General features: G+C 61.5%; 1 protein-coding gene and 1 long non-coding RNA gene across 3 annotated transcripts; one reads left to right on the plus strand and one right to left on the minus strand.

Annotated features, from left to right (window-relative positions):
* The first annotated feature begins 7,492 nt into the window (after positions 1–7,492).
* INAVA (innate immunity activator) lies at positions 7,493–27,357 on the plus strand. 2 transcript variants are annotated; one of them, XM_061383737.1, is made up of 10 exons: positions 7,493–8,283; positions 13,889–14,037; positions 14,691–14,815; positions 15,091–15,207; positions 15,688–15,898; positions 20,718–20,771; positions 21,562–21,772; positions 21,935–22,108; positions 23,815–24,451; positions 25,737–27,357. In XM_061383737.1, exons 1-10 carry the CDS (start codon positions 7,586–7,588, stop codon positions 25,827–25,829), a joined length of 2,469 nt encoding a protein of 822 aa, XP_061239721.1. In that variant the 5' UTR covers positions 7,493–7,585; the 3' UTR covers positions 25,830–27,357. The 2 variants fall into 2 exon arrangements, with proteins under 2 accessions (XP_061239721.1, XP_061239722.1); XM_061383738.1 differs by lacking the exon at positions 7,493–8,283 and adding an exon at positions 11,578–11,735.
* On the minus strand, positions 9,714–11,324 carry LOC133228224 (uncharacterized). Its single transcript, XR_009730140.1, has 2 exons — positions 11,238–11,324; positions 9,714–9,914 (listed from the first exon to the last, which is right to left on the minus strand). It is a non-coding gene; the product is annotated as an uncharacterized LOC133228224 (long non-coding RNA).
* Positions 27,358–27,423: the final 66 nt, after the last annotated feature.

Here is a 27,423-nt window from a genome sequence, read left to right on the forward strand (position 1 = left end):
AGATGGACAGATACTGAAGCCTCGCGGTGGAAGCTGACAGGAGCTGTTGGGTGGCTGGGTGCCCCGAGGCTGCCTCACAGTGAGATTATCTCCCAGTGACGAGGGGGAAACACAGTGGACGGTGGAGGACCCGGAACTCCCTGGTCAGCTGCACCGCGGGGCTGTAGCTCACCTGCCAAGGTGTTCTCACCCAAAACAGAAGCCAGCTACCTAGTCAAGGCTAAACTTGTGCGTTGCAGGAAACGCGGGGTCAGGAGCAAGTTAAATGCAACACAAGGAAGCAGCAGTCGAAGCACCAGATGTGGGGCCTGTTTCAAAAGGCCACTGACACGATTAAGCAAAAACTCAGGGTGGGGAGGGGACCCGCACAAGCTTAAAAGAGCAGAATGCAATGCGCAGGCCTCACTGGATCTGGACACAAGCGGATTGACTTTAAAGAACAGTGTTGGGGCAGCTGGAGGACTCCAAACACGTGGTTGGGCGGCACTGAGGGCCTAGGGTGCTAACAGGCACACGGCCATAGAAGAAGACGGGCCAGGTTTGTGCTTTTTCTTCTGAGATGCACACTGAAACATTTAGAAGTGATAAGTTACTAAGCCTGGGATTTTGTTTAAAATATTTCACTAAAGAAAAAATAAACTGTGGAACCAGAGGTTAATGTCAATAATCACTAAGTCTAGGTGATGGATAAATGGGAGTTCATTATATTATTAATTGACTCTGCTTTACTAACATTGGGAAATCTTCACATTAAGTTTTGAACTATTTTAATTACTCGGAAACTGCACATACACAGGAGGACATTTTCACAAAACCCAAGCTCACGCGGACCTGGGAGAGCTCAGGTGCTGTGTCCCCTCACCCCACCCTGCTGCCCTCAACCCAAGCTCACGCGGACCTGGGAATGTTCAGGCACTGTGTCCCCTCACCCCACCCTGCTGCCCACAGGCACTGCTTCTCAGCCAGCTCCTCACAGCAGGTGAGAATGTGGCAATCACCCACTTCCCAGCATCCAAGGCGAGAGTGAAGTATTTGAGGTTTCTTGAACATACTGGGTGACCTCCCCCTCTGGTTTCAGCCTGGGGGCTTCTGTTCATCACATGTCATCTCACCAGCACCCAGCAGCCTGTCTGGGGCCTCTCCGCCACTCTTCAGAACCCACAAGCCCCCCACAGAGCGATCAGAGCACCCAGAACACTTTGGTGAGCGTGTATATGAACAAATTGATGGAGATGCGTTGACCTGCTCCCCGAGTCATAGAGGGTGGGGGCAGGAGCGCTGGGACCACAGCTCTGGGGCGGGAGGGCAAAGATCACATGTAGCCACCTTCAGGGACAATTTCCATGGCATCTAACCTCAATTCAAAACACCCTCCCTTCAAAACCCTCCTTCCCCTCCTTCCTCATCGTTGGGTAGTTTGAGAGACGCCGAAGGGGTGACGCACCAGCCTGTTTTCAGCTAGCTGGTGCCACGGCCACAAACCGGTGGCCTGGTCATTGGAGGGGGCTTGCCTTTTGAAGCCTGGAGCTGCTAAACCAGAGGAAGTGAAACCTGGCCACTGGTAAACAGGTTTGGAACATGAAAATGCAATTATCGTGCAGAAATATTATTAGTTTTTTCCTGAGACTCGAGTGTGAGAAAGAAGAAAAACTTTTTTTTTAAAGATAAGAATGTTGAGAAAACATCTTTTAACAAATCACCACCTTCTATTGAGAGCTTACTGTGAGCAGAGCACGTTTTATCCACATGATTTCTTCACCGTCATCACCACCACATGAGTGACCCCATCACCCCCATTTTACAGAGCAAGAAACTGAGGCTGTTTGACTCCAAAACACATGTATTTCAACATCTCTCCTAAATTGCGAACCTGAGCCGCTCAGTAGGCGGTCGAGTGATGAACAGGCCCTGGGGGCGGGGGGCGGGGTGGGGGGTGGGGGGAGGCGTCCATTCTATTTTAGAGGCACCTCCAGCCCAAACCTTTGAGAAGGACATGGGTTTCTGGAGTGCCGGCGACATCCAGCCCTGGGGAGAGCAGCAGCTCCCCCAACCCCTGCCCCCGCCCAGCTGCCCAGTCCTCAGCCTTTTCCTGGGGCAGCACCCGGAGGCCCTGTGGCCGGGGTCTGCCCCCAGGGCCTGGTCCCCACGCCCCCCACCCCCATCCGGGAGGAATCGGGAGAGACAGGGTCCACCAGCTGCCGGCTGACAGGCAGACAGCGCTCCGGTGCAGACCGAGAGGCACGTGGGAGCTCTGCGCAGAGCGCCCTCTTGGCCCGCCCCAGGGCCCGGCGTCCTCGGGGCTGGAGGCTGGTCTCCAGTGCAAAGACCCCCACGACGCCTGCCTCCCCTGCGCTGCTACTTAGCTTCATGTCTGCGGTTGTCTTACTTTTAACACAACGCACTCTTTTCTTCGAGTTCCCAATTCTCTCGGGTCTCCAGAAAGGAGAGAGGGGGCGGCCAGGGCGGCGGGGCAGGCTGAACACGTGGTCCCAGGGCGGGTGCAGGGGCGGCGGGGGCCGGGGTCCCGGGGGCGGGGAGGGAGGCTGAGCCCGCGCCGGGTCAGGGCGCCGGCGCCGGCAGGCGCCCCATCCCGCTCCGCCCGCGGCGCACGGAGGCCGGGAACCTTCGCCCCTGGTGGTCGCGGCGAGCGGAGAGGGGCCGAGGCGGTGCACAGACCCCGCGGTGCGGACGCAGGGCCGGGAGAGGAAGGGGAAAGGGGGACGGGAGGCGGCGCGGAAGATGAGCCGGGAGAGGGGCCGGCGGGCGGGCGGGGCCCGGACCCGGCGCGGGGGTGCCGTGCCCCGGGCGGTGGGCTCCCTCCCGGCCCCGCCCCGTCGGCTCCGCACCCCCAGCGGCTCTGCCTCGCGTCCGGCCCCGGGTCGGTTCCCGTCCCTAGAGAATAAGAGGAATGAAGCCCCCGGGCTTGACCCCCAAGAGGTTTCCGTGCGGAGTCACTCACCAGCGAGGGTTCCGGCTTCTGGCAGTGCCCCCGCACCTGCCCCGCCGTGAGCCGCGGGACGCGGTCGGGGGGCGACGCGGGGCCTGGGCTCCGAGTCATCCTGGCGTCTCCAAACGGATTAGCCGAGGGCGCCCGCAGGGCACCGTCTGGGCCGCCGTGGCGGGCGGAAGGCGAGCCCCGTCCTCGTCCTCCGCAGGGCCTGCGGTCGCAGGGCCGAGTCAGCGGGGCCGGGCAGGGGCCGGGCCGGCCGCTCCACTGGGCGCGCTGGGAGGGGTCGGGGTGCAGACAGGCCCCGCGCAGCCACCGGACGCCCCCTGATCTGATGGAGGCCCGCCCTGCCTCTTCACCCAAGCGGGCGGGGACGAAGGCCGACGGTCAGCTCGGTGGTCTCTCCCAGGCGGCAGCCCCTCCCCCCACGGGCTGAGCGGGCCAGGCCCGGGTGAGACCCGTTTTCTGCTCCCAAGCCCAGCGTCTCCGGGTGCTCGGGGCTCCTAGGGCGGGGGGGCGGGGGGGGGGGAGCAACACCTCCTACCCCCAGGTCCAGGCCTCCTCTGGATCTTTAATAAGATAACCGAAGGTCTACCATTTGATCTCACATGGGAAATGTGCGTTTCCAGCTTTGTCTTTTTCTTGTGACCACGTTTGCGGTGCCGGACCCCTTGGGACAGAGCCTGAGTTCAGCGGCGCTTCTGCCCTGCCCCTCCGCTGCCTCGCACACCAAGTGGGTGAGCTGGAGACCACAACTCTTGTTCCTGACCTGCGTCCTGCCTTCCGTCTCGGGTCCCTTACACGTCTGGAGTTTTACAGCCACAGGTTAGGGCTCTGGCATCAGAAAGGTCCACCTTCCAATCCCACATCAATCCCTGGCTGGCGTGTGCCTTTAACTCAACTATTCAGCTTTCCTGGGCCTCAGTTTCCTTATCTGTAAAGGAAGATGACAGTATTGCTACAAATTCAACCTACAAATTTGGGTTCTCAAGACACATATTACTTTATTTCTTTTGTGCAATTAAGTCTTTATTGAATTTGTTACGATGTTGCTGCCAAGTTTTGGTTTCTTGGTCCTGAGGCATGTGGAGTCTTAGCTCCCTGATCCGGGACTGAATCTGCACCCCCTGCATTGGAAGGTGAAGGCTTCACCACCGGAACCCCAGGGACCTCCCCTTTATTTCTTTTGTTATTGTTGATCAGTCACTCAGTCGTGTCCGACTCTTGAACTGCACCACACCAAGCTTCCCTGTCTTTCACTGTCTCCCTGAGTTTGCTCAAACTCATGTCCCTTGAATCGATGATGCCATCTAACCATCTCATCCTCTGTTGTCCCCTTCTCCTCCCGCCTTCAATCTTCCCAGCATCAGAATCTTTTCCAGTGAGTCAGCTTTTCATATCAGGTGGCCAAAGTATTGGAGCTTCAACTTCAGCATCAGTCCTTCCAATGAATATTCAGGGTTGATTTTCTTTAGGATTGACTGGTTTGATCTCCTTGCAGTACAAGGCACTCTCTAGAGTCTTCTCCAGCACTGTAATTCAGAAGCATAAAATCTTTGGCGCTCAACCTTCTTTATGGTCCAACTCTCACATCCATACATGACTACTGGAAAAACCATAGCTTTGACTAAATGGACCTTTGACCTTTTTCAGCAAAGTAATGTCTTTGCTTTTTAATACACTGTCTAGGTTGGTCATAGGTTTTCTTCCAAGGAGCAAGTGTCTTTCAATTTCATGACTGCAGTCACCATCTGCAGTGATTCTGGAGCCAAGAAAAGAAAGTCTCTCCCTGCTTTCACTTTTCCCCTATTCTGATTAAACCAGTCTGATTCTGTCCTGGGCCTGCAGAGATGGCACAAAATTCTGTTTTCTCATACAGTGTCCTTGAAGGCTTAGGGAAGCCCAGGAAGCAGGGGAGGGCTGCCATATAATGCACAGTTGCTCTGGCCCGCAGGCGTCTCTGGTAACTGGGGCTCCGGCACCCTGGACAGGTGCAGTGCAAGAATCTTTTGAGGCCAGCAACCTGGGGCCCACCGCCCAACCCCGTCCCTGCGGGGCCTCGTCCTCTCCCAGGGACCACGCGGGGAGGCGCGGGGTACCTGCTGCACAGGGCGTCTCCTCTCCTGCTCACAGTCCGTCTCCCCTCAAAGCCACATCTTTGCCCTTGCTCCTCAGGGCCCCTGGCGTTGTCCCAGTGGGCTCAGAGCTGAAGCCTGCAGGAGGCCACTGCGTCCCACCCAGAGAAACGACAAAGGTGACTGGGTGGGGGCGGGGCTACAAGGCAACATCTCAACAAACCATTCTGTTGCGTGAGTAATAATAATGCTTACCAATCTAAACATGCATTGATAGAGGAATAGATAAAGATGAGGCACAGATATATCATGAAGATTACTCAGCCATTAAAAAGAATTAAATTCTGCCATTTGCAGCAATATGGATGGGCCTAAAGATCGTCATACTGAGTGAAGCAAGTCAGATAGAGAAGGAGAAATACTGTATGACATCCCTTACATGGGATCTGAAAAGACATGACGCAAATGAACTTATTTACAAAACAGACTCACAGGCTTAGAGAACAAACTTAGGTGGCTGGGGGGAGGGGTAGCTGGGGAGTCTGGAGTGGACATGTACACACTGCTCTATTTAGAATGGATAGCTAACAAGGCCCTACTATACAGCACAGGGAACTCTGCTCAGTGTTATGTGGCAGCCTGGATGGGAGGGGAGTTTGGGGGAGAAGGGATACAAGTAAATGTCAGGCTGACTCCCTCCGCTGTGCACCTGAAGCTATCTCAACATTGTTAACTCGTTATACTCCAGTACAAAGTAAAAAGTTTAAAGAAGCAAAAATAATACAATTATAAAAATAAAAATGATGGGCCCAGACTGGTAACACAAAAAATAATAACAATAATGCTTACCACTGGAGGTACTTTACAACCTGTTCACCCCTTAAGCGTTCCTGGAGTTTACCCGCTGGTCCTTCCTCATCCTGCACACCCTTCCCGGGCGGTCTCACCCGGCACAGCAGCTGCAGCCATGCCATGGCTCCCAAGCCCTTCCTGCAGCCAGACTGCTGATCACCATGCATGGCCTGAAATGAACACACCTGACCCTGAGCTCAAGCCAGAAACCAGGGAAACCCCAGCTCCTCCCCTTCCTCCTGCCACGTCTTTAGTAAGTCACTCACGAGTCAGGCCAGGTCTCACTCCCAGATAGCTCTGGACTCCCCCATCCCCTCCCCACCCAAAGCCACAGGGTGAACTCAGGTTCCGTCACCCCTTGTCTGGATACTGTCTCCTGTGCTTCCCTTGTTTTGCAACCCTCCCCATGCCAATCACGCATAGCAGTCTGCCCAGCTTGTCCTAGGAAGAGCAGTCTTCATTAGTGTGATGGTTAATTTTATGTGTCAACTTGGCTAGGCCATGGTACCCAGACATTTGGTCAAATGTTATTCCAGGTGTTTCTGTAAAGGTATTTTTTAGATGAGATTAACATTGAAATAAACAATAGATGCTGGCAGGTCAAGCAAATGACCTGCCATGGTGTGGTGGGCCACATCCAATCATGTGAAGGCCAGAATAGCAAAAAGATTGACTTCTAATGAATACGGAGTTCTGCAAGCAGCCAGCCTCTGGAGCCGGACTGTGACCCCGTCCTGGGCCTGCAGTCTGCCAGTCCGTCCTGCAGGCTGGGGCCCTGTCAGCCTCTGGAGTATCATGGACCACATTCTCTCTCTGTATGTCTGTACACACACGCAGATGGGGGGCGGGAAAATCCTATTAATTCTGTTTCCCTGGAGCTTTTCTTCAATGCAGGATAAAAATCTTAAATCCTTAGCCCACATGGCTTTACAGCCAGCTTAGCTCACCGAGTGTGTGGTAGTTGCCCAGTCATGTGCGACTTTTTGTGACCTCATGGACTGTAGCCCATCAGGCTCCACTCTCCATGGATCCTCCAGGCAAGAATACTGGAGTGGGTTGCCATTTCCTTCTCCAGGGAATCTTCCGGACCCAGGGATCACTCCTGCATTGTAGACGGCTCCTTTACTGTCTGAGCTACTAGGGAAGCCCAGCTCACCTAGTGCCTCTGTACAAATTGGAAAAAGCCACCGCCTCTAGGCAGACGTGGCTCTGGCCGAGGCCCAGGGCTTGGCGGATGGAGCCTGGGTGCGCTTTTCCTCCTAGTTTGATGCACAGCACAACCTGGACAACCGTAAGGAGCGGCCCTGCGTCCCGGGCCCCCTGCCGGCGGCTCCAGTCTCCTAGACCCTCGCCTCCTCCTCACCCCACACCCCAAGCTCCCTCAACTCCCAGACCCTCCCGGGGTCCTTTGCCATTGGGCTTCTGTGCGTCCCGTCGCTGCTGCCCTGGGCTCCTCTCCTGCCCCGACCCTCGGTTCCCGGCACGGCCCCCTCGGGCAGGCAGTGCGGTCCTCGGCCGGGGTCAGCGCCCAGTCCCACCGCTGGCTGCTGTGGGCCTTCCTTCTCTGACCCTGCTGCCGAGTGACCGCGCCTCTAGCTCGGGGATGCCGGGGGGTGGTGCGGGGTGGGGGGGCGCTTGAACTTTGACCCGCCCGGCGGGGCACTAGTAGGAGCTCCGTCAGCGTGGCCCGAACCTGCGGGTGAGCGAATGAATGACGGGCGGGGCGCCGGCTCCGTCAGCCGCAGGAGGCCCCGCAGCCCCCGAGCGCGCCCCCCGCTCCCGGCCGGTCCGCCACCGGCGGGAGGGGCCGGGCCGCGGCCGCCGGGGGCGGGGGGCGGGGGCCCGACGAGGGGGAGAGGGCAGGGCGGAGAGGGCCCGGGGGGTGGGCGCGGCGCCCCCCTTCGCTCAGCCTGACTCTCCAGGCGCGGAAGCCGCCGGGCCGGCCGGAGCGCGCGGAGGGAAGGCGGCCCCGGGCCCGGGAGGAGCCTCCCCCGCCGGGCCGCGGGAACTGGCGGCGCGGGGGGCTCGCGCGGCGCGCGCGTCCGGAGGCGGGGGGAGGCGGCCGGCCCCCCCGAGCCGGGGTCCCCGCGGGACGCCCCCCCACCGCGGGCGCCTCCCCGCCCCGCCGCGCGGCCCCGCCCCGGCTCCCGGAGCGAAATCTCGGGTCTCGGCGCGCGTCTTCCCCCTCCTTCCTCTGGGCCTTGGTACGCCCCAGGGGACAGATGTCTTGGGATCTTTAACATTTGGGATGCTGCGAATGCCGAAGTTAAATGAAATACCTCCGGGGCGGGGAGGCCGGGAGGAGTCGCGGGGGGAGGAGAGCCGGCCTGGACGAGCAGGTCCCCAGGCGGCGAGGCGCGCGCGGGGGGCGCGGGGGCAGGCGGGCGGCGCGGGACCTCCATGGGACAGGTAAGGGCAGCGCCGGGGCGCGGCGCGGGGGCCGGGGCGGCCGAGCCCCCACCCCCCGGTCCTCCGCGGAGGCGGAGGGGGCCCCGGCGGGCAGTGGGCGAATTCGCCGGGGGATGGGAATTCCGAATCCCTACCGTGAAGGCGCGTTTCCGTCTCCTCGACCTTTCTCCTCCGACCTTCCCCACGCCTGCGGACCCCCTGGCAGGTTCCGGGAAGCCAGACAAAAGGAGCCGAGCCTCGGGCCGCCGGGACGCGGAGGGCGCGGTGGGGGAGGGGAGCGGGGTGGACCGGACAAAGGGGCTTTTGGAGGCGAGCCTAGAGGTCTGATTCCAGGGCGCATTCCAGGCCGTCGTGGAGTCCGCCGTCCCTGCCCCACTCCCCCGTCGCTCGCTGCAGGCAAGCACCTTTCCCAGCGGGAGGGGAGCATAGGAGAAAGGAAACAGTTCAAGGAACCGTCTCCCACCCCCTGGGCCTGGAGGGTCCCGGGATGACTCCCTCCTTTCTCTTTTCACTGCTGGAAAGGGAAGACAGCCGCTGACCACCAGTTCGGTGACTGTTGAAATTTTCAGAGTCCCTGAGACTGGTGTTTGCTGGGTGCTGGTGGGGATGGGAGGTGGTCACACCCCCTTGCTTTAACTTCCAACTTCGTGTGTCACACGGAACTTACAGGAGGAACTTTAAAAACATAATGGAGAGTGGATGGATGCAGGAGGTGGGAGAGTCCTCTGATTGAGGACTTCTCCTTAGGAAAAGCCAACAGAGATGCAGCTTCTCCTTTCAAAGATCAGATTCCAAGTACTTTAGGAAACCCCACTTCCTCACCGACTGGTGGTCCTGGTGATGATGCTCAGGCATGTAGGTCTCAGGGTGCTGGCTGGAAGCAGAACGCTGCCATCCAGCAGGCCTCTGGAATGCCCACCTCCCCCTGGGTACCATGAATCTAAGGGCATGGAGTCCAGGGAGATCCACATCTCAGGGTTCTTGGGAGAGCTGGGTTGCCAATCCCACTCCGAGCCTCACAGCCTGCTGGGCTGGGAAATGCTGCAGGTGAGTTTGAGGGAGCACAGGATCTTTGAGGCTTCCTGAGGGTCAGCACACAGACTGATCCTCGTCCTTCTCTTCCTGAACTCAGATGGGGCATTAACCAAGAACAGGCTTCTTAACTGGGTCCATGGGCATGGAAAAGACCCTGATGTTGGAAAGATTGAGGGCAGGAGGAGAAGGGGACGACAGAGGATGAGAGGGTTGGATAGCATCACCGACTCAATGGACATGAGTTTGAGCAAGCTCTGGGAGATGGTGAAGGACAGGGAGGCCTGGTGTGCTGCAGTCCATGGGGTCGCAAAGAGTCAGACACGACTGACCCACTGAACAGCGACAAATGGGCACTGGAGCATCGGTGGATAGAATGAATTCTGAGGGTCTTGTACTCAGATGGGAAAAGGTTTATTTTTCATCAGCCTTTACTGAAAGTTGACATTGCCTTCAGTTATGAAGACAAGATGCCATTGTCAGTAGCTGTGATTTGCCATTAAAAGATGCCAGAGGGCGTCAGATCACAGAGCCGTTGTGATAGCTGTCTAGGAACCTGGGGTGCTGTCGGTCGTACGGAATTGCCAGACTATGGGATCCTGTTTAATATTAACAGAGAAACATATATAGTTTACTATATTGTCTCGTTTTTAGAACTGCATTTCATTATAATTGATTCTCTTAGTGATTCTCTTCATCTTAATGTATTAAAAAATATGCTACAAGCTGATTGTAAAAGCTTCCATCACCTCCCCTTGCTGGGGGATGGGCAAGGTGGAGGCTGAGTGTGCCTCAGGGTCTCCTCTGTTGTGGGAAGACTGACAAAGCTGGAGGGGATGGGGAGGGACAGGGCTGGGGGGCTGCCAGCACTTTTGGGGACCCAGGGTGGGCCCCCCAGCACAGGGGGCTGCCCCCTGCTGGAGCCCCTCAGCCTCAGCCTGGGAAAGACAGGGGTGATCAGCCTGGAGGGTGCTAGCTCACACTTTGGAAAGAGGGTGTGTGCAGGAACGTGAGGGGCGTTGAGGGTGTGTAGGGCGGTAGGGGATGCCTGTGTCCGTGACACGGCTCCGTGGGAGATGCTTGGGGTGACGTCTCTGTTGTCCCTTCCCAGGGGGCTGGGGGAGGGAGGTGGCCTTTGGGTTTGGGGGCTGGGGAGGTGGTCTTGGGGCTGGGGTGGGGGAGGTAGGCTGGGGGCTGGGTGTTGGGGAGCCATCTGGAAATGTGTGTAGTGCTGGCAACCCGGGGCGAGGGCCATGGCAGGGAGGGAGGTGGTGGGGGCAGCCTTGGGGGGGTCTTTGCATCGGCAGCACTTGTCTGGTTTCTTCCTCCTGTGCTGTGCTTGTGTGCTTAGCCACTCAGTCGTTCTGGCTCTTTGAGACCCTGTGGACTGTAAGCTGCTAGGCTGTTTGAGTCCATGGTATTCTCCAGGCCAGAACACTGGAGTGGGCAGCCATTCATCTCTCCAGGGGACCTTCCCGACCTAGGAATGGAATCAGGGTCTCCTGCCTTGCAGGCGGATTCTTTACCAGCTGAGCCACCAGGGAAGGCGTTCTTCCTGCTGGGGATGGACCACTGGCTGCCTTGGCCCTGCTTCCCTGATGAACCAGGCTGAATTCCAACAGTGCTGGGTTGGCTGAGGGTCCGTGGGGTGGGGACCCGGGGGCTCATGAAGTTCTACTTTGGGCTCTGGCCCCCGGTGTTTGGGGAGTGGGCTTAGAGCCCAGGATCCCAGTGGCCCTCCTGTGGACTAGGGGCAGGACGGTGGGTCAGGGCAGGCCCTGTGGGGCTGGACGCCAGTGACAAGAGGGCGGGTGTGGCCTTGATGATCCTGGCGGGAGATGTCTGGGGTCAGAGGAGGGAACAGCCTAGCCTCCTTTGGGACCCCGGAGCCTCCCCGCTTGGACCGACCTGGGGTTTCTAACCTGGCTTGGCCTGGGCCCCACTTCAGTGGGGGGAGCAGGGACCTGTCTTGTCAGCGTGCAGGCTTCTCGCTGGTGCTCCCCACGTGTGGCCGCGGCGCGCGTTTGGAACCTGGGGGGCGGGCAGGGCCCTGAAGGCCTGAGCCCGCTGCCTTCTCCTGGGGTTCCTGCGGGGAGTCCTAGGTCCCATCCCCCGCTGCCCCCGGAAGTGCAGAGGCCCGAGCTGCCTGGGCGGCAGGATTTGTGCAGGGAAGGGCTTGCTCACTGCTCCTCCCTCTGACTCAAGTCGGAACAAGTAACCTGGCTCCCCTGGCCCGGCAGCCTGGGAGGGACGCAGGCGGGCCCCAGGGAGGGCCCGCAGTCGGCCGTCAGCGCGCGGAGCCACCCCGGTCAGAGCGCGGGGCGGCCTGGCACACCCTGAGGCCACACGCTGGGCCCCTCAGCCCCCTGACCAGGACCAGGGGGCGTTTCCCTGACGCCTGGACAGAAACCTGGACGCAGGTGAGGTGAGGTAGCTGGCATGGGTCTTTGGGGCAAGGAGCCAGCCGGCCCAGGAGCCCGGCCGTGGACCCTGCTCGTGTCTGGGGCGCAGGGGGCAGGGGTGCTCATGGGCTGAGATGAGGCCCCGACGCAGGGTCCCTGCAGCCGGGGGGCCCCTCCGGAGGGGCTGCTGCACGGCTGAGGCTTCCGTCTCAGCCTGGTGCTGGCCCAGAGGTTCACATTCAGGGCAGGGAGTGACCAGCAGCTGGGGTGCTGTCCAGTGTTCACTGGTGAGGACGGGGGCCCCGGCGGGTGAGGTGAGGAGAGCTCCCTAGATCCCAGCGGCAGCGGCAGGACCCAGGCTTGAATCCTGGGCTCCGAGGTGCCCCAGAGTGCCTGCCCCTGACCTTGGACGGAGAGACGGGGCCCTGAGGGGAGTATCCGGCCAGCCCAGGCCCTCGGTCCCCAGCATCCCTGCTCGCTCCCCGCAACAGCACAGGGGCCTGAGAAGCCGCCCGAGTTGTCACTGCTTCCCAGGGTGACTCCTGAGTGGTTAGTAATTAATTAATAAGTGTGACTAATTGATGGCTTCCCTCCTCTGACCAGGCAGGCGTGCTCACCCCGATGGCCTCGCTTCATCGCTCAGGCTGGGCCGAGCCCAGCCTCTGGGGAGGCTCAGGCTGGACGTGGGGGATAGGGGGTCAGGGGAGCTGCCTGCCCTCTGTCCGGCTCCAGCTCCAGGAGGAAGGAGCATCTGGGAAGGACGGGTCGGGCAGAGGTAGCTCACCCTGCGTGCCCTGGTCTCGGTTCCTCTCCGCGGCATCTCTGCAGAGGGCCCACATGATCCCGCTGTGCATTCTCTAGGCCTCCGTAGAGGACCGGAACTCCGACCTGCAGGCACAAATTGTTTTAGGGCTAGGCTTAGCTGATGCCCAAGGTACTCTGCCGGCTGTGCTCTGATGTGGGTCTGCACGGCTGTGCGCGGGCAGCGGTGTGCTCCCCGGTCTGCCAGGCAGGGTCCCTCCCCACACCTGCCCTGCTTGGGCGCAGCCTCCGAGGCCACCTCCTCCCTGCAGCTGACCAGCCCACCTCCCACGCGCGGCGGCGTGCCCTGAGGAGAGGCAGGATAAGCTCCAGACAGAAACTCGGAAGGACTTTTGGACTATTGCTCAATGGCTGACTCAGTGAGGAGGTGGCTGGCTCTCCTTCCAGGCCGCCCGCCGGGGCCCCGCCCGGCCTCCCCACCCCCTCTCCAGCCGGCAGCCTAGGGCTCTGCGGGGACAGTGGCGGGGACAGCGGCCGCCCGCAGGGGTGGCGTGGTCGCTGGTGCCGGCGGACGCTCACCTGGGAGCACTCCTGAGCTGCACGTGCGCTCCCGGGCCAGGGAGGCAGGGTGGCCACCACCTTCCTGTGCCTGCGCTTCGGCAGCTTCTGCTCTGGTCACCCTCTGCTCACACACACACACACACACACATATACACACACACTCACATACCCAGACACATAGACACACACAGACATCCACATACCCACACACACACACACACACACAGAACACACACCCATACACAGACACACACACACACAGATACACAGACACACACGTGCGCGCAGCATGTCTCTCCTGGCTGGGGGTGTGATGCCCTGGTCTCCTCCCCTCCGAGGGGTCTCCCAGGCGTCGTGGGTAGCCCGGGGCTGGTGGGAGGCTTTGGGCACCTGCCTTCGGATGGGCTGCCTGGTGCAGACAGAGCAGGGGCCCTGGGCTGTGGGCGCACACACGGGCCTGGCCGCATGCCAGCATCCTCCCCACGGGGCAGTGGGCATGGGGCACCTCCTGGCACAGACACTCCCCTCCCAGATTTGCCCTCCCCGTTTCATCCTCTCCCTTTGCTTTCCTAAGGTTTTCCTCCCTGGTGTCGCGGTCCCCCGGGGTCAGCCCTTCTGTTGCCCCCCGGGCTTCGAGGCTTCTCTGGGGGGCAGCGGTGGCTGTCTAGGCTGGGCTGAGTGTCCACCCAGGGCCGGGTGACCCAGCACTGAGGCCGCCCCACCCCCAGACTCCCTCCCCCAGAGGCCAGGTCGCCACTCCGCAGCCCCGCCCTCATGCATTGAACTAATTCGCTCTGTCTGGAAGCTCGGAGCTTTACCTCTGTCATTTTTTGTTGTTCTTTTAAAAGCTGGGGAAACTCCAGGCCACCTCTGTGTCCTGGCCTGGGCTGGGAAGGTTGTCGGCCCCTCCTCCTCCTCGCCCCCTCCTCCCAGAAGCCCACCATGGACAGCAAGGATGAGGTCAGCGACACAGACAGCGGCATCATCCTGCAGTCAGGTGAGTGGGTCAGGTCCCCCAGTCCCCAAGTCCCTGAGCCCTCGACTCCTCCATCCCCTGAATCCATGAGTCCTGGGCTCTGGGCCCTGAGGGTTGCAGGGCAGACACCGGGAGGGCTGGAGGGCTTTCCTTGCTGGGGGTCTGGCCGGGAGCGTGGGTCCTGTCTGGGCAAGTATCTACAGCGCTCTCCTTTGGCGCCACCATCCCTCAGAAGCTGGAAAATCTTATCTGGTTGGGGTGAGGGGCTGAGGCTCTGGTCCGTGCAAGCTGGTGGGCCCAGTGGGGACTGGTTTGGACAGAGGACCAGAGAGAAGAGGTGTGGGTGGTGTGTGTGCGTGCCTGTGAGAGAGAGAGGAGAAGAAGCAGAGAAAGCAGTCAGCGGCCGTGGGTGGAGGGTGGGATGGGAAGGGGTGAACCCTGACCACCGCTGCCCGCACAAGGCTGGTAGGGCGGCCCGTCCTCCGAGCGGTCCTGGGCCGTCGGGCGGCAGGAGACAAGCCGGTTTGCGGCTGTAACAGGGCACCGTGGTAGCCGGCCCGCAGTCTAGACAGGTGTGAGACTGTGAGCCCGCCTGTGCATCACCGGCCGGGCTGGGGCTGGCGGGGAGGCAGCCAGGACCGGCCGTTCTGAGCACACGGCCCTGTCCCCAGCAGGCCCCGACAGCCCGGTGTCCCCCGCGAAGGAGCTGACCCACGCCGTGCGGAAGCAGCAGCGGGCCCTGGAGGAGCGGCTGGAAGCCTGCCTGGAGGAGCTGAGGAGGCTCTGCCTGCGGGAGGCGGTGAGGGCCGCAGGGCTGCTCGGTGGGGCTAAGAGCCAGGGGACGGATGCCTCCCCCCCCACCGCAGCTCTCCCTGGGGGGGCCATGTGGACGGAGGCGCCCGGGGGGAGGCCCGGCCCCGGGGAGCAGGAGGGACAGCCCTGGACGCGGGGTGGGCGGAGGTGGCAGGGGTCGCTGGGGCCAGGCGGACATGGGCCCGAAGGCCTGCTGGACAGTGCTCCGCCCAGGGCCCGGCCTGTGAGAGCCGCCCGGCGCGACCTCGTTCCCCCCTGCAGGAGCTGACGGGCATCCTGCCTGCGGAGTTCCCCCTCAAACCCGGGGAGAAGGTCCCGAAGGTCCGCCGCAGGATCGGAGCCGCTTATAAGCTGGACGAGTGGGCCCTGCACAGGGAGGTGAGTCTGCCGGGCGCCGTCCTGGGTCCCCGAGGCGGACGGCTCTGTCCCCAGGCCACCACTCCACCGCTTGGGGCGCTTGGCTCCCGGTGGACGAGGGGCCCCGCCCACGCGTCACCCACAGAGGCCTCGGGGAAGCCCTGCCTGGGCAGAAATTGGAAGGGCCGGGGCCTCAAGGGAGGACTCTGGGCCAGTCCCCTCAAGGGCCGAAGGGCAGCCGCCTGGACGGGTGGGTTGCTCGGCTCTCGGCCTGTCTTCCTCTTTCTCAGCTCGGGTGGAGGGCCGTGGGGGTGGATCGGGCCCTCGGCCCCGCCCTGTGCTGTGAGGGGTTGCAGAGCCTCTGGGCTCGTCTGCCCTTCGGTTGGATGGGAACGTGTCCACCCCGGCCCCCACCCCGCGGGGCTCAGCCCGAGGCTGCCAGTTGGGTCCCAGGGCGGGTGTTGGGGGCTGCCCGGGGTCGCTGATCGCGTGCTCCCCCAGGACCCACTGAGCGGCCTGGAGCGCCAACTGGCCCTGCAGCTGCAGATCGCTGAGGCAGCGCGGCGCCTGTGCCGCGAGGGGAACCTGGGCCGCCAGGTGCGCCGGCAGCGCCAGCACGCGGTGCGCCTGGAGGAGGAGAAGCTGCGGCAGCTGCAGCGCTGCCTGGGGGAGCGGCAGGGGCGCCCCCCACCCGGCCCGGCGCCCGGCCCAGGTGAGCCCCAGTCCCGGGGGGTACCGCCCTCCCGGGGCCGCCACGCCCCTCCGCCGCCCCCATGGACCTCAGCCGGCCCCACCCCCTTCCCCAGGACCACCCCCCTCCCCGAGACCCCGCCCCACTTAGAAAACAGCAGGCTCCTCCCTTCTGCTTCCTGCTTGAAATACACCGCCTGGACAGGGGCCTCGCAGGCTGTCCGCTTATCTCCAGGGCGTGTTCAGCCCTGCTGCCCCCAGCCCACAGGGTGGGTGGCGTGAGGCTCTGCTGTCCTCTGTGGGCGCTCCTGAGGTCCCGTTCTGAGCATGTCTGCCCAGGGGACCGCTTCAGGGCCCGCGGCTCTCCTGGAAGTCCAGCTCCACCCGCGCACCCGCCATCCCCAAAGCCCTGCAGAATCTAGACCCGCGGGGTCGGGAGCGGCCCCCTGCTCTCTAGTTACTGAGCCTCAGGCCGGTCCCTGGACGGCAACTGGTCCAGCCCAGCGCCTCTCCTGGCGGAAGGTTCTGGGCCCTCAGCCCGGCTCTCTCTTTCTCCTGACCCGAGCCCCACTCGTCGGGTTGGTTCTTGGAGGCCTCCCTCCCGTTCCATCCCCTGCGCCACTCCCTCAGGCCTCTCCTGGGCCCCGGGCCTGCTGAGAGCCGGTGGCTCTGCATGGAACTGGACTCCAGGCCTCACCGGGCTCCCCAGCCCCCACCCCCGCCCCTCAGGGTGGGCTTCCTGCCGGGGCGCCCTTGGAGGCTGAAGTCTTGGTCCCTGTGCGGCCCCACGGTGGTGCGGCAGGCAGACAGTCGTCTCCACACTGTCTCAGGAGTCCCTGCCACCGCACATCGCCTCTAATTCAGGGGGGAAAGGTGGGCCAGACACCTCGCCGGTCCCCCAACAGCCAGGAATAGGGGCAAGCGAGGAGGGGGGCCTCCATGAGCCGGCTGACCCGGTAGAGCCAGGAGACAGGGAGCCGGCAGACGGGCGCTGAGGGGAGAGGCCCCCGGCCCCTTCCCTTCCCGACCGCACCCGGGACGAGGCCTCCCCTTGGAAGGCAGCAGCTGACCGGCACCTGAGCCCCGAGGGCCCACTGGGCTGGTGGGGAGTGGCCGCGCCCGGCCCGTGCCTCGCACCTCCTGTATGCCTTCCGGGCTTGCTCCATGCCGGGGCCCTGACCACAGGCCTGCGGTGGGGGCGGGGGCGGTGGGGGGTGTTGCTCCGCTGCCACCTTTGTGACAGTGACGCTTCTTGTCGGGAGTGCAGAGCAGGCCAGGACACGCCTGGGGCTTTGGCCAGCCGGCCCCTGGGAGACGGAGGCAGGCATGCAGTCCAGGGCAGACAGAGCCACAGGGACGGGACCAGTGCAGCAGCACGTTCACCCTCCTGATCAGAGAAACAGGCCTGCTCTCTGCACGCAGTCCTGTCCCGACAAGGCCGAGGTCCTGGGTTCCAGCATCCTCTCTTGGGAGCCCAGGAGTGGGTGGTTGGAGACAAGTAGTTCCTGCCCTGTGGCTCCTCTGCCCAGCCAGGCTCGCCCTGAAACAAGGAAGTAGAGAGGAGTTGATAATTAGTAGCTGAAAGGTGTTTTGAGTTAAAGAGAAAAAAAAAAAAGCAAACAGACTAACCAAAAAACTAACAGAAATCCACCCACCCTCTTGATTATTCAATTTGCAACTGTACCTGTTCCAGGTGAGAGGAACTGGCTGGCCCTGCACAGGTGGTGGGGAGTGGTCCCGTGAGGGACTCATTGCCCACAGGGAGCCTGGGAGAAATGCCCCCAGCGCTGATCTAACGCAGCAGGTGCTCGGGACGCCTCTGGATGGACAGCACCCGCTTTTAGCAACACTAGTAGAATTTCTCGGATGATGGAAACGTTCCAGACCCATGTGGGGCTGTAGGGCGCTTGGATTGTGCCTGTGTGGCTGAGGGACTAAATTTCCGCTTTATTTAAAATAGCCACGTGCAGCTGTTGGCTGTGGGTTGGATGGTGGTGCTTGGAGGGTGCTCAGTGGGGTGAGTGCCCTCCTCCCGGGGTGTCCTGCTGCTGCTGCAGGGCCCGGGGCTCAGTGTGGCCACGGCAGCGACCAGCCTTCTTGAGCAGGGCCTCCGGGTCCCCACCCGTGTAATCCGGTGGTGGGCAGAGGCCTCCGGGTCCCCACCCGTGTAATCAGGCGGCGGGCAGGGGCCTCCAGGTTCCCACCCGTGTAATCCGGTGGTGGGCAGGGGCCTCGGGGTCCCCACCCGTGTAATCCGGTGGTGGGCAGGGGCCTCCGGGTTCCCACCCGTGTAATCAGGCGGCGGGCAGGGGCCTCCAGGTTCCCACCCGTGTAATCAGGCGGTGGGCAGGGGCCTCCAGGTTCCCACCCGTGTAATCCGGTGGTGGGCAGGGGCCTCGGGGTCCCCACCCGTGTAATCCGGTGGTGGGCAGGGGCCTCGGGGTCCCCACCCGTGTAATCCGGTGGTGGGCAGGGGCCGCCGGGTTCCCACCCGTGTAATCCAGCAGCAGGCAGGTGTCCCCACCCGTGTGATCCGGCGGCGGGCAGGGGCCTCCGGGTCCCCACCCGTGTAATCAGGCGGTGGGCAGGGGCCTCGGGGTCCCCACCCGTGCACTGCTCCTCTCAGTCCATGGGGTTCTGATGACAAGGATTTGGGCTGACGGCAGGGGGATGGCTTTCTTCCCAGACCACGTAGTCAAACCCAAAACACACGACTCTCACCCCTGTGACAGGAGCAGTCCCACAGTGTCCTCAGCTGACACTGGTGAAACAGAAGTGACTCGACTCCTCGGGTTTCTGTAAAATATCAGAGGCTGGGAAGCAGGATTCAGGAAGAGGATGTCTCCCCAGGTGAACCCTAAAGCACAGAATGGTGTCAGCTGAGCTGGCCCAGCAGCACGGTTTACAGACTGCTCTGTGTGAAGGTTCTCATTCATTTTTTTTTAAGCATTTTTTAAAATAATGATATATTGATGACATAATGTCCACAACAGTTTTTTCTTTAAAAAAAAATAGTTATTATTTATTTGGGCTTCCCTTGGGGTTCAGACGGTAAAGAATCCAGCTGCAATGCCGGAGACCTGGGTTCCATCCCTGGGGGTCGGGAAGATCCACTGGAGAAGGGAACGGCTACCCACTCCAGTATTCTTGCCTGGAGAATCCCATGGACAGAGGGGCCTGGTGGGCTACAGTCCATTTTTTAAATGAATATTAGTGGAATAATGTCCGTAACCGTTTTTCTTTTTTTAAAAAAAAACACTATATATTTGGCTGCCTTGGGTCTTCATTGCAGCACATGAACTTGTCCCTAGTCACAGCCTGGAATCTTACTTTCCTGAACAGGGCTCAAACCTGTGTCCCTGCATTGGAAAGTGGATTCTTAACCACTGGACCACCAGTCCCCCTACTTCATTTAAACTGAGGAGCAAAGACTGACAAACTTCTGTAGCGGTCCAAAGAGTAGATCTTTTAGGCTCGTGGGCTGTACTGTCTCGGTCACCACTACTCAACTCTGCCCTCATATCATGAAAGCAGCCAGACGTTACGTAAAGAAACTCGTAGCTGAGTTTCAATGAAACTTTATAAAAATAGCCAATTACCTGAGTTTGTCCCACAGGCCTGCCATCAGCCAATCCTTGTTAGAATTTTCAGATGGCTGGAAACTAAATCCTGAAGTTTTCTGAGTAAGGACCTCTGCACGAGAAGCTAGCTAACAGCAGAGCCCGTAAGTGGTGATGAGCCAGACTGGTCAGACTGTCTGGGTGTGAATCTGACTCAGCCACCTAATGCCAGACTGACCTGAGCTATTTTATCAGCTCATCCATGCCTCTGTGGCCTCAGCTGTTACACGGAGATGGAGATGTAACCTCACAGGGTACTAAGCACTAAGTAGAGCCCAAGAGAAATATTAGCCGTTGCGAATTTGCCCTCATCCTTGTTCTCGAACGTGGTTGAAAATGCTTTGTGAGCTACGTCTGGGTCGTGTTAGGTACAGACCCAGTGTCTGAAGTTTCAGTTTGCTCAGACTGAAAGTGTTAGTCTCTCAGTCGTGTCTGCCTCTTTGCGGTCCCATGCGCTGTAGCCCACGAGGCTCCTCTGTCCATGGGATTCTCCAGGCAAGAATCCTGGAGTGGGTTGCCATGCCCTTCTCCAGGGGATCTTCCCGTCAGGGGTTGAACCCAAGTTTCCTGTTTGGCAGGTGGGTTCTTACCATCAGAGCCACCAGGGAAGTTTGTTCAGGGGCAGCGGCAAATTCACGTCCTCTGACTCCCGGGTCCCCGGGCTGTGCCCATACTGAAGTGCTCCCCCTGTGAGTTCCGGAGGCTGCCCTGTCATCAGTGACGGACCTCCCCAATTCAGCCAGCCAGACCGCCCTTGAATTGTCCCAGGACCCCGCAGGCCCAATTCCCACTCACACTGCTCGTCTGTGGGTCTCAGGTTTGGGGTCCTTGAGTTGCATTGTATTTGTGGTAGCAGAAGTCTATAGCCAATTAGTGAAGTCTCTACAGCAGAGTCTAGAATGACCCTCTCTGCCTCCGCCCTCCCCAGTCTGGAAAGCCTGCCAGCACGGGGCCTGGGGAAGTGGAGGCCCAGAGCGTTGACAGGATTCTTTGAGGCTGCACAGCTAGTGACAGGGCCTGCATTAAAAGCAGATTTCCCGTTTCCTCACGCCAATCTTCTGACTTTTTTCTCCTTCCCAGTAATAAAGTCGCACCCAGCCTGGTGCTGAGCGCCGGTCGGTGCTTCCTGATAAGGAGTGCTCTCAGGAGAGGAGGGGCAGGCGGGTCGCCAGCAGTGCAGGGGGCGTTCCTCACCCGCTCCTCTCCCTTTGGCTTCCCCAGAGCTCAGCGCCTCGGATGACAGCTCCCTGTCCGACGGGCTGCCCCGGGAGGAAGGTGAGAGGGGCTTCGGGACTCTTGTCAGCTGGGCTCCTGCGTGAGTTTACTGGAGAGTTCCCTTAGTGAGCTGAGGGGTGAGGGGCGCAGGGCGGGCCCAGAGTCTGCTCCATGGGGTCGCTGAATCCCATGTGCACCTGCTGGCCTCGAGGACAGCCGGCTCATCACTGGTGCAGGCGCTCAGTCACCCCGGCAGGAAGGTAAGTCCCGCAGAGCCTTGGGCGCCGGGCCCCTGCTGTGGCCTGAGACTCAACCTTTACTTCAATGCGTGCCATTCGCAGCCTCAGCTGTCCGCCACAGCTGCTGCCCTTTGTGAAAACAGGGCAGAACCGAGGGAATAACCACAAGTTCATACGCTGAGCACCCTGCCTACAAACCCTAATGATGCTGGGGGAGGGGGTCCAGGTGGACCAAGCGGGTGGTACGGTCCTGCCCAGGGGAGGGCCCAGGCCGGTCAAGAAGACACACACATGGGCGCAATGTGGCAATAAAAACAGGGAAACAGGAGGTCAGCTGCAGACATGACACCAGGAGCAAAGGATAGAAGGTGGAGTCCTGCGGGCCAGGAGAGTCAATCTGGGGGGCTTCCTGGAGGAGGCAGGTGTAACGTGGAGCCGTCAGGGAGTGAGTCCCAAAGGAGAAGAAAGTGTTTTGGAGCATCTGGGCCCAGAGCCCTGGCCTGGCATAGCTGGACAAACAGCCACGGGAGGGAGAGCGGGGAGCAGGCTGTGGAGGTTCTAGTCGGGCCGGTTCCCCCGCCGCTCCTCTCACCGGTTTCTTTTACCTGCAGAGGCACCGCAAGTGCCAAAACCGCCCCTGGAGGCCCCAGATCCACCCGCCAGGCCTCTCCCGCCCCAGAGCCTCGAGGGGCTGCAGCCAGCAGGCCCCGAGATGGGGGGCCTGGAGCGGGCCCCCATCCAGAACAGCCCCTGGAAGGAGACGAGTCTGGACCACCCCTATGAGAAGCCCAGGAAGTCTTCCGAGGCTGGAAGCGAGTCCAGGTCAGGCGAGAGGAAAGGAGGGCTGGAGGCGGGTGGGAACTGGGGGAGGGGGCCTGGCTGGGCCCTGGTGTAGGGGGCTTCCCACCGTGTGATGCTGCGGGCTGGCACTCCTGGGTGGAGGCATTCCCGCTGCTGACCCGTCTCCAATCCCTCCACCTCCAGCAGCCCGGCCAGCACCCCACAGGATGGGCCGAGCACCTCCAGCCTCTGGCTGCTGGAGCCCGCCTCCTACTGCGTGGTCCCCATCCGCAGTGTTCCTGGGCAGCGGCAGGGCCGTACCAGTGCCCCGGCTACCCCTGACATGCAGGGCAGGAGGGGCCATTCGCAGCCCCTGAGGTAAGAGCCAGGCCCCCCAGATATCCAGGGAGAATCTAGAGGGCGGCGGCTCCCAGGGCTGTGGGACACCTGTGGGCGACACGGGGCTTGTGCAGTGGCTTCTCCTGGAGACTCTTTCTCAAGCACCTCTCAGCAGAGGCTGCGCCCCAGCAGGCAAAGCTAAGGGCGAGTCACTTATGAAGCAACTTGTTTTCTTCCAGAGGCTCCGGTGTTCTCTCTTTGCATGACCTTTCTCCCCATCCAGAAGACTGTCTTGTTGGGGGAGGATAGTGTCTTGGTAGGGACTCCTGCGGTGGGCTGTGATTGTTTTGGGATTGTCCCTGGCAACGGACAGTTCACGTTTTCAGTTGATGTCCGTTGACTCTCACTACTTGGGTAGTTATGTCCTGTGATGTCACCACAAACCACTGCTCCCTGGGACACACAGGGTCACAGCTGCTGGCCTGTCAACGGATCGACACGTAAACTTGTTTTATGGAGTTTCTGTTGAAAGACACCTTATCTAATATATACCACTGACTCACTGAACTTTCAGGGCCAGCAGCCCGAGAATGCACACCTGCACGGAGCTCATCTAACCCGTATTTTCTCCGTAAATCACGCCCTGGCTTCCTTGTGCTCCGGACACCAGGCAGCCCTGCAGCACCAGCTTCAGGGCCGTCTTAATCAGTGAAATCACCTACAGAGGCATAAAAACACGAAAGCATGACACTAAATAGACTGTGGAAAGGGCCTTTGTGTGCAGGGTAAGAGCTGAGGTCTCAACCTGGAGAGCCTGTTGGGCAGCTCAGAATCTTCACCACCCTGTGTGTGTCCACACGTGACCAGAGAGTCTGGGAGTGTTGATTTGGAAGTTGCAAATCCATTCGAGCATCAGGTGAATTCACAGATACAGAACCCATGAACGATGAGCACCCACTGCGCCCTCCTTTCTGAGTCCTCTGCCCTCTGGGGCTGGTTTCAGTGACCACCGCTTGATCAGTGAGCCAGGGATGATGGGCAGTGTTGGCCACGCCCTCCCAGGGGTCCAGGGCAGCCTTGGGACCTGGCTGGGTTCTCATGTCAGGTTAGCTGCCCATGGGCGGCACTGAAGTCCAGCAGTGCATGGTCCAGTGTACATACCCGGGCCTTTAACACACGGCCTGTGTGCAGATCGGTGAAAGGCATCCATTCTGGATGGGCAGGCCTGCTCGCTCCTGAGAGGCTGGCAGGGGGAGAGTGGATTCCTGACCGGCTGGCTCTCCTGGGCTAGTGTCCTGGAGAGGGCGGCTGTCCCAGCTGTCTGGGGCCGCCATACAGAGCCCTTCGCCGGGACAGAAGCCACTGTCTCCCAGTCTGGGGGCTGAAGTCCAGGCCCCAGGTGTCCCGCAGTGGTTTCTCCCTTGGCCTCAGCCCTGGGCTCTCCGCCCTTGACGAGCTTGTCCCTCAGTGCCACAGGCCAGTTTAAGGCCTTCATCTCGGATGTTTGCCAGTGTCCACCCAGACAGATTGTGTGGACGAAATGCCACTGGACCGCTTGCCCCTGATGGCAGAGACCAGGAGGCAGCTGTGGCCTACCTCGCCCCCAACCCGGGCTGGCCCTGCAATGTAGCAGGAGCGGGTAGGGTGCAGGAGGGGCGTGTAGGACGCTAGGTGGGCCGGGCGATGCCTCGGTCCCTAGATCCCCTGAGGCACGGCTGGCTCAGTGCCCCTCTTTCTCCCCGCAGGAGCGACCCCTTCCGCGCGGGCCCCGACGGCCGGGGTCGCAGCGCCCTCCCGCGGCGCCGCCCCACTTACTACACGGTGACGGCGCCGGAGCCCTGCTGTGCCCGCCCCGCACCCGCGCCGCGCGCCTGCCGCTCATGCTCCGAGGACAGCGGCTCCGAAGCGTCCAGCCTGTCGCACCCCACGCCGCCCGGCAGCAGCAGCCCCGACATCTCCTTCCTGCGGCCCCTCTCCCCGCCCGCGCCGTCCCGCCCGCCCCGCGGCCCCGCCGCGCCCCGGCCCCGGCCGCCCCCCGCCTGCCTGCGGGCCACGCGCTACGTGGTGCTGGCCGAGGGTCCCCCGCCGCCTGCCCAGTGGGCCGAGTGGGGCCCGGGCCGCGGCGAGGACGCGGCCCCCGCGCGCTGGCAGCGCCCGCCGCCCGCCCACGGCCGCGTGGCCCGGACGCCCTCGCTGCGCGACCACCCCGCGGGCCGCGGGCTCAGCAAGGCTGCCGTGTCCGAGGAGCTCAAGTCGTGGCACGAGCGGGCCCGGCTCCGGAGCGCGCGCCCCCACTCGCTGGACCGCCAGGGGGCGTTCCGCGTGCGCAGCCTGCCGCCGGGCGCCGACAGCTTTGTGCGGGCGCCCGCCCCGCGCGGACAGGTACGCGCCCTGGCCCGGCTCTCCGCGTCCTGGGTCCCTGCTGGCCCAGCGCAAAGCCCAGAGCCGGCAGTCCGGGGGCCTGGCAGCCCTCGGCTAGGAAGAACAGCCGTTTCCTTACGGCTCTGGGAAGCCCTTGGGAAGACTCCCATGGGGGCCTCCAAAGTTTGCCTGCTCAAGAGCGCGTGCCCACGTACGCCGGTGGAGGTTACCCTCCCGGACACCTAAAACATCTCCCCCTAATGGCTCCACCGAGGATCTCCCAGACAGGCCTCTATTCGTAATCCGAAATCCAATCCCATCACCCTCAGATTTCCTGACTTGAGGTCCCAGGACAAAGAGTCTGGAAAGGGTTTGCAGGAGGCGAACCTGTGGCCACCGGTCAGCTCCTCCCCACCCCACTCCCCTTCCATCACCCAGCTGAGAAGCAGGCTGACCTGCGGTTAAGTGCCCAGGCCCTGGTACAGGTCAGCCTCGCCCCTTAGCAGTCGGGTTGGGGCTGGTGAGTCACACTCCCATCATGTCACCCCTTCTGTAAAGCGGGAGCAGTAAAGGACCCGTCCGCTAGGGGCAGTGCTGCGCGTGAAATGGCAGAGCCCTGTGTGGTAAGCCCGGGCTGAGAGGGGTTCCTGTCAGCCGGGACCAGGGACCGGGTTGGTGGGCAGCTTGTAGGTGGAGCACCCCAACATGAGATAGGGTGGCCGCCCTGGTTTCTGTGCCCAATTTCTTCCTACAGAACAAGGGCACCAGGCAGGAGCCTGCCTTTGCTCTTGCCCCGGTACCGAGGGCTCTGCAACGGCCATGCTCCTGAAGTCCCAACAGGCCGCTTCCTGAGACCCGAGGCTCTGGCAGGCCCCACCGCTCCTCCCTCCCCGCCCCCAGCTCTCTGGGCTGCAGCTGGCCTCCCGGGCCTGGCAGCACCCTGGCTCCCGTCCCAGCCGCACCCTCCACCGAAGCACCTTCCCCTTCCCGCGAGCTGGGACCTGTCCTTGGCTCAGGCCCAGCCCAGCCCGATGTGCCAGATGGGAGGGTGATGAGAACTGAGCCCAGGAGAGGCGGGCAGAGCAAAGGTCGAGGTGCCCGTCACACCCCGAAAAGAACTGGGGCGGAAATGCATAGGGCCATCTCTGGGCCCAGAGAGCCTCTGGGGAGGCAGGGGCTGGGTGGCTTGGCCGGTGCTGCCGCCGGTCAGCAGCCTTCAGGGACAAGGGTGGGGTGGCTGGGCGTGCTGTCCCGACACCTCTACCTGGTTAGCTCACACGCCTTTCCTTTCCTCCTGGCCTGGCAGGTGCCCACGGTGTGCGTGCTCCGGAGATCGCCTGAGGGGGCCCCCGTGCAAGTTTTTGTACCTGAGAATGGCGAGATCATGAGCCAGGTGTAACCCCGGGCTGCAGACACCCCGGCCGGCTGCTGGAAGGAACTGGTTCCCAGCAGGGCTGGGGCTGCAGCCGCCCCCTCTCAACGTCCTCTTCAGCTCCCTTCCCCCATCGCAGGTCGATGACCTGGAGCTGAGACTTTTTTTTTAATCAGTTTTTGTTCAAAAGCCCTGGCCTAAGGATTTATGTTTGTGGTTTGTCCGCACGATCCCTGTGATAGGATGCTTTATTTCCCAGAGACTGGCCTACTGGATGCGAGGCCTTGCCTCTGACTGGTGGCATCTCTCCATGTGCCAGATGGGTGGCAGGGGATGCCTGGAGCAGAGAGGGCCACGGCAAGTTCCCCCAGCACTCTGGAGAACGACCCTGGGGCCTCCTCCCCCACTACCGCTGGGGGTGGTCTCCCTGTCCCCATTCCCAGCGCCCGGGCATAATCGTACCGGGCTGGGCGCATCCTCGTAATGGTGCCAGGCTGGGCGCGTCCTGCCCTCCCTATTGTGCTCTGTGATGCACGCACCAAGGGCTGGGTTAAAGGTCAGTGTGTGCCGGTGGAGTCTTGTCTTCGTGAGCCCTGCTCTTTTCCTGACCCTGCGGGGCCCTGGTCACTGTACACCTGCGTCCTGCAGCCCCCAGCACCGAACCAGGCCCAGGAGCCTCGGGTCCGAGGAGGCCTCTCTGGTTCGGAGCGTCAGGAGGCCCAGGTAGGGGCTGACCACCTCTGGGCCCCATGAGGAGTGGCAGGCCCCCACCTGCTGACGTCTTTTTGTCGTTGTCCCAAGAACCAACAATGCACACGTGCTTTTAGAAAAATGCCCCTTGTGGCGTTACCCCGGGGGTGGGAGTGTCACTGCTTCTCCCCACCGGTGTACCTCTGTCCTGAGACCAGATCTCCTTGAAGGAGGGCAAGTCCTTGCTTTACAGACATGGGACACTCGCCCTGCAGGTGTTACTGAATTGTCCTAGCACTGAGACTTGAGGGCTGGCCGTGCCAAGCTGATCTGTGGTCCCGGGCTCTTGTCCTAGTAGGGCCTCTTCTGCCTGGTCAGACCCCCAAATGGAGCACCCTGCTCGCAGGAGAGAGATGCTGAGTCAAGGCTGGGAGGGGCAGGGCACACTAGGCTGACTTTGCCCACGCGGCGTCCTCCGTCTGCAGGGTGGAAGCTGGGGAGACTGCTTGAGGACCCGGGAACATCCTGACCCGGATGAGACCCACTTCTCCCACTGCCTGGGCCACCTGGCTGAGGGGTCAGGAGGAGTTAGGGGGCCTGCGGGGAAGCCCGCATCCCTGCCCTTCCTGGCCTGCAGCTTCCCAGTCTGGGGCCACCTGGGCACAGCCACCCATCCCCCGGTCCTCGTGGAGCATAGTGCTCCTTGGGTTAGCACCCCACATACGTGTGCGCCCCGCATGTTAACTTATTGCTCCTGTGTGACGCCCGGTGCACCTGAGAAGCGGCTGTGTTCTCGGCTGTGTGGCTGGAGATGTGGGGTTTCTGTGCCAAATACTCCAATAAACTCTGTGGTTTGTGAGGCCGAGCTGGTGAGGAAGGTTCTTATGCACCGAGTTTCCAGCTGATGGTCTGCCCAGGGTGGTCTGGCCAG

Source organism: Bos javanicus, chromosome 16 (assembly GCF_032452875.1).
Source record: "Bos javanicus breed banteng chromosome 16, ARS-OSU_banteng_1.0, whole genome shotgun sequence".
Taxonomy (NCBI): Eukaryota; Metazoa; Chordata; class Mammalia; order Artiodactyla; family Bovidae; genus Bos; species Bos javanicus.